Here is a 6,000-nt window from a genome sequence, read left to right as displayed (position 1 = left end):
TGCCTTTAAATCTCAACTTAAAACCCACCTGTTTAGAGTTGCTTATGGCTAAATTAGGGTTAGAGGGCGGGGTTTTGATGTTTGTCTCTTTCTTACTGTTTATTCATTGTCACATGCTGTTTTTATTTTGTTTTTTAATTATGTAAAGCACCTTGAAATGCCTTGCTGCTGAAATGTGCTATACAAATAAAATTTGATTGATTGATTTTGATTGATTTAAATAGGTAACTGAGCTGAGATACGTTCAGCTTCAGCAGACAGCAAAACTTTGATGAAGTTATGACAAATTTTGGCATTCAGAGATTTTGTCCTCCCATATCTCAGTGATTAAAAACATGTTGAACTCACCGAGGTCATGACAGCAGAGTACAGAGGGTCCCCTTCGGCTTCCAGCTCAGTCAGTGAGGGTGGCAGGAGGACTACACCTACTTTCTGCAAAATTGCTCTGCAGGACAAATGAAGGATAAGTGTGGAGAAGGCTTAAACTTAATTGGACAAGCCTAAATATGGTGATGTGAACAACACTTATGAAATCAGCATCTCATTTCTGGAGTTAAAAAAAATTGAACTGCAGACTTTCTGAAGAACCAAAGCGTACTGTGACGGTAGATCACTGTTACTGCTGCTCAACCTGCCTTGCAGCTTTTTTTGTGTGCGAGTCTACCTTAAGAAGGAGCTTTGAGTCTGCGGAGGGCAGAGAGTGTACGGCACCCTCAGGTTGTGGCAGAAGAGCACAAGCGGGATGAGGGAGAAGTCCACGGCACTGTGACGCACATACACATAAACCAGCGGCGCGCCCTGAATTAAAGAACAGAAACAGCTTCACAGCGTCATTCATTATGGAGAACAAAGACCAGCTGTGCACACGTGACTGAGCGGGAGCTCCTGGTTAAACTCCATTGCCATCAAACACCACAAGCTTCAGATACCATCAGGAAAAAAAGGAATGTCAGGAACTTACATTTATGTTCTGAAGAATGCCTTGCAAACATGTTCATTAGGAAATGTATGCAGGGATAATTACTTATGTAAGAAATATGTTTAAGTTGCTCTTTGTCATGTGAAAGTTGACAAATTCCAAACATAATATGAGCGTTTCTTAAGCTCATTAACCAAATGATCATCGTTGAAAAATGAAAATGAAAAGCAGCTTTTGCAAACTTTTCAAATTATATATCAAGTGAAAACAAACAATTATCGCCCAGCGCTGAAGGCGACAATGTTTTTGCCTGTTTGTCTGTCCTAAAATATCCGAGAATCACTGCAAGGAGGCTGGGCGCCACAGCCAGTACAATAAAAAGTACAAAAACTCATCCAGTATTAAGTTCAAATTGGGTTTGGTAGTAGTTGAGCATCATCTCCAGCAAACAGTCTGAACACTAAACATTGCACATTTCTTTTGCCTAAAACTTTGGCATTAACTGTTGGCACCGGCCGTGTTCACCTGTGAGCGGAAAATCTCCTGAACCAGCGGACAGATTTTATTCAAATGTTCAGAAAGTAATCATTGGTTGTGAAACTACAACTAGTTTAACCTTTGGAGTCAGCCCAATTCAAAATGGCCACCACAGATTGTGCTACATTTGGTGTCGTAGTAGCTGAAAGTCATCTTCAACACATACTTTTAAGTGCTAATGGATCGTGCGATATCTTGCATGAGGTCAGGCGTAACATCATTTATAAGGTTTCACCAAAACAGCTATAATGCCATCATTTTTAAGATTATTTTAGTCTCAAACCCTGACATGAAAGGTGGCGGGTGATACGCATTCTTTCAAGGAAGGCCTTTAGGCTTTTGTTTTTTCAGGTACGTAATTTCACCACCGTCAGAAAAAAGTTTTTAAAATAAAAGTGCTGCACTCTAAAACTCCTTTTTATTTGCTTTTTTTGTTTAACACAAAGAGATTCTCACTTTAGTGGCTTAGTTTTGTATGTCATCAACTAAAGTATAAAAATCTAACGTCGCACAAATTTTCAGATAATCGAATTTAAGTCTCTCACATTTAGTAATTATTGAAAATGACTAAAGTTTAAAATAAAAATGTGGACAATTCAACCATAAACTGAAAAGGCTAACAGAGCTGCTGTGATTTAATCAAAATCTAAACTAGTTTTCATTGCAGCTCTTTGTTTTTCTGGCTTCACAAAAAAAGATTAAAAAAAAAAACAACCATATCATTCTGAAAAGATGTGAAAAATCCTAAATATACCCTGACAACTGGCTGACAATCAAAACCAAAAGCATCTCTAACACATTTTTCTTGGTTCGTCCTTCACCAAACACTGCATTCAGAGAGATCAAGGCAAAGGAGATCTTAACAAAATTCATTCATGCCCATTTTGTGACTCTGCAACAGCAGCCCAACTCATTCCCCTTTATCTATTTAGTCAACCATGTAATTAGAGCTGTGTACAATTCAGAAAAAAAAGGAAAATTAATTAAGTTTTAAAAGAGATGGGAAACTTTGAAAAGTTTTTAGATGTTTTAACCTTTTACTTCCCTTCACTAAAACATATCAATACTTCTCTTGCTTTGCAGTGGATGAATAAAAACAACCCTGTAACGTTTCATCGTTTCACCACAGTTCAACACAGACTAATTTCACATCTTAAGCACAGATGTGTGTGAGCTAAAACATGACAGCTTCTGTGTGTAAAAATACAAAGTGTACGTTTCGTGTTTCACAGGATGAGCTGACAGTCCCGAGAAGCCGTTTCAGACACATTTAATTATGTGTGAACATCTTATCTAAAAGATGCAAGTGCGTGTTTATAAACATTCATACCTCTTGGGAAGCTTTGTGTAAAGCAGGAAGATGATTGAGGTTAACCTGGATGCTGCCAAACATAGAAGCAAACACCTTCAGAATCACCCAGCTTAGGAATCTGCAGAATAGAGGATAGTGTGTAGAAAAAGGTTTAGCAAATAAAGAGAGAAAATAATGAGTGTCGATAAGGAGAAAGAAAAAGGAGACCATGCATACAAGAGTAATGGACAAACTGCAATGGAGTTAAGAGAAATAGCTGCCAATAATGCGAGCAAGCAAATGTAGCTTTAATAAAAGAAGTGAGAATCGAGTTCAGTGAGACAACATGTAAATGAGAGAGATGGGACTGAGACAAAGCACGGAGAAACGGGATGAGTGATGACATGGGGAGGAGGCAAAGCGGAAAGCGATAAAGAGGAAGGGGTGTGCGACTGACAGCTGCAGATAGAGACAAAGGTCGTAGCTGTAAATGAGGGAGAGAAGAGAGGAGAAAAAGGGGGGAAAAGAGAGATTCTGAAAAGAGATTCGTTAGGCCACAAGAAAGCCTCAAGACGTTCTTTGAAAGAAGGAGAAGAAAAAAGGAAAAGGTGCCAGAAATTTCAGCTCCATTTCATCAGACATTTACAGGATTTCCAACCCAGTGTGTATATATGAACAGGATCTTAAGACCGGAAAAATTAATAGCACCCAGATTAACTTTTAAAATATCACCCGTCAATGCTCCTGGACAAGTTTGTGCCTCAACAACTGACATCTTGACAGGCATGATGAATGACTGATACATAACCATGCATCTGCGAGAAATCCCATTTGAAGCGTAGCGATCTAAGCAAAACATCATCTGGGTGTTGGAGAGTTTAAAGCAGTTCTGGGTTCAGTTTCTTTAAGGTGGAGCCAGATTTTAATTAAAGGTTTACCAGCATCATCTTTCATACCAGAAGATCTCATAATCTCATGATGAGAGTGGACAGAGTTTCGGTCAAACTCATTTTACGTGAGATCTGTTCGTGCCTGAAGTTTGTCTTAAAGAGGCACCACATCACATTTTAGCTTAATATTGGTCATCCAAATAAACAAGTACGATTATATAAATGAATGCTGCCATGAATGAAACAGTTTCTGAAACTATCTGAGACAAAAAGTCACAATTTAAAACCTTTTTGCATTAAAAACAAACCCAACTTGATCACTCATCTTGAGTTTATGATGCTGGATCTGTGATGCTCACAGATCCAGATGCAGTGATTTCAATTTGTTAAATTTATTAGGCTGTTTTTTCCATGTAATCTCAAATACAGCGCACTGTTTTGTTACTGTTTCTATCCTGAAGAGATATGATTTCCCCCCGTGGCCTCTTCTCCAAAGGCAGCTATAGTTGCAGGTTATGGCCATCATCAATTAAAGGGACAATACTGCAAAAACGCAGACGGCAACAATGTTATAATCAATCTAGCCCTTTTTTTTAAAAAGAAAAAACATCTAAATAGTCAATTTAAGGCTTAACATTTTCTGCATTTGTTGGGGAACATTTTCAAATCAGGTCCTGAGCTCTTTTAAGGGTTTTAGGTGCAAGGACTCAGTTTTATTCAACACTGTCCTTGTTCATTTAAAAATAAATAAATAAAACATATCTGCCAGTAGCTCATTAACATGTTTTTAAAAGCACTGAACAGCAATAGAGCTTATTGACAAAGGATAATAAGTGGTACAAGGCTTCAGCGACACAAACTGGATTTTATCTGAAATGATAAATGCACGACTTTTTGAGGGGGATTTTTATGATGTTAGAAAAAGCAAAGTATCATTAATTTATTAACCAAACCTGTTGTTTTAGTTATTTTTTTAAATAAATAACAATCAAGTACAGCTTAGAGTTGTGTCCTCTACCTAACTGTCTCACAAAGTCGCACACACAGAGTAACACACACACACACACCTTAAGAGGCCCGGGGAAACGCAGGTGTTAATGAGGGGGAGGAACAGTGGGAGAAGACTGAACTGCCCTTGGCTATCGTTCCCCTTGAGTGTTTTATGATCCGCTGCAAGTGCCTCCTTCACCCTGAAACACATGGTCACAGGATAGCAGGGTTAAGACGGCACAGAGCCTCATTTGTGCTGCACTTACACAAACATCCGCCTTCCAGCAAGATGACAACAAGAGTAGCACCCCTGAGTGACACGGTTACATAAAGCTTAAACTCAATTACACAGAAGGAGGGAAAAACAACAGATCCTGAGGACTCGGTGACAGAGATAGGGAAAGTGTGAACGTCCATACACATAATTTTTTCTTTTCGTTCACTCCGCACTGAACTGTTGATAGGCTCCCTTTTCGGTATCTTTGTTTGTCTTTCTTATCTTCCTAGTCTTTTTCTTTGCCTCGCCTCAGAGCTGTGGCAGCCAGTTTCATTTTCAGTATCTCTGCCTATCATTTATTTACACTCCTCTGGCATCTCTACACCTGTCCCCCCTCCTCCCACTCTTTCCCCTCAGGTACCTGTTGCTCTGACAGACTCTCTCCAACCTGTCGCTAACAGGACTCCCATAAACCTTGCACCCACTCACAAACAAGACACAGCAAACTCTCCGCACCAGCCAGCCTCGATATCTGAAAAATACAAAACATAACACCATTTAAATAAAATTGCATGGGTTAATGTGTGACAAAAAGAAAAAAAACACTTTGTACCTACCTGGTTTGTGTCTCGTTGACATTCAGGAGGTTGCGGAAGCCAGGAAATGAGTTTTGCCCGAGCTTCTTGCGCTAATCAGTGACAAAAACAAAAACATGCAGACACACTGTGTCAGCGGATTCAAACACCAAACGACTGATAAAATGCTTGTAATCAATGTTTCATTATTTTTGCAGATACTAAAACTGACCCCAGGGCAATAGGTTTCCAGCTAAGCTAAATAATCTCAAACTGCTGAAGGGGAGTTGAAGTCTGTAAATTTGTTAGAACTTGAGACCTTTTCTTTGTTTTGTTGAAGAACGCAATGAGTCTAGGGTTGTCCCTTGTCTCCGATCATGATTAAGGTTCTCACAGAGAGGATCTCAAGGCACAGTGGAGAGGAGAAAGTCTAGTTTTGAAACCTCAGGGTCTCGTCTCTGTTTCTTGCAGACGGTACGGTTCTGTTGGCGTCTTCAGGTTGTGACCTTCACTGCACTGGGGTGCAGCTCCTCTAAGTCTGAGATCATGGTTCCCAATTGGAGTAAAGCAGAATGCTCCCT

At 39.5% G+C, this 6,000-nt stretch overlaps 1 protein-coding gene across 9 annotated transcripts in view; it reads right to left on the bottom strand.

The window, feature by feature from the left end:
• The window catches only part of gpat2 (glycerol-3-phosphate acyltransferase 2, mitochondrial), a 106,015-nt gene that overhangs the window by 28,751 nt on the left and 71,264 nt on the right, over window positions 1-6,000 (bottom strand). For all 9 annotated transcript variants that reach the window (XM_025005110.2, XM_025005108.1, XM_025005113.1 and 6 more), the window contains 6 exons: window positions 5,462-5,532; window positions 5,266-5,376; window positions 4,705-4,827; window positions 2,787-2,886; window positions 665-798; window positions 349-445 (listed from right to left, as the gene is read on the bottom strand). In XM_025005110.2, the coding sequence (XP_024860878.1) occupies window positions 349-445; window positions 665-798; window positions 2,787-2,886; window positions 4,705-4,827; window positions 5,266-5,376; window positions 5,462-5,532 (636 nt within the window). The remainder of the gene's footprint in view (window positions 1-348; window positions 446-664; window positions 799-2,786; window positions 2,887-4,704; window positions 4,828-5,265; window positions 5,377-5,461; window positions 5,533-6,000) is intronic.

This window comes from Kryptolebias marmoratus, linkage group LG1, assembly GCF_001649575.2.
Source record: "Kryptolebias marmoratus isolate JLee-2015 linkage group LG1, ASM164957v2, whole genome shotgun sequence".
NCBI classification, from domain to species: Eukaryota; Metazoa; Chordata; class Actinopteri; order Cyprinodontiformes; family Rivulidae; genus Kryptolebias; species Kryptolebias marmoratus.
Note: the sequence above shows the minus strand (reverse complement) of the source record. Positions and strands in the feature narration are given on the sequence as shown.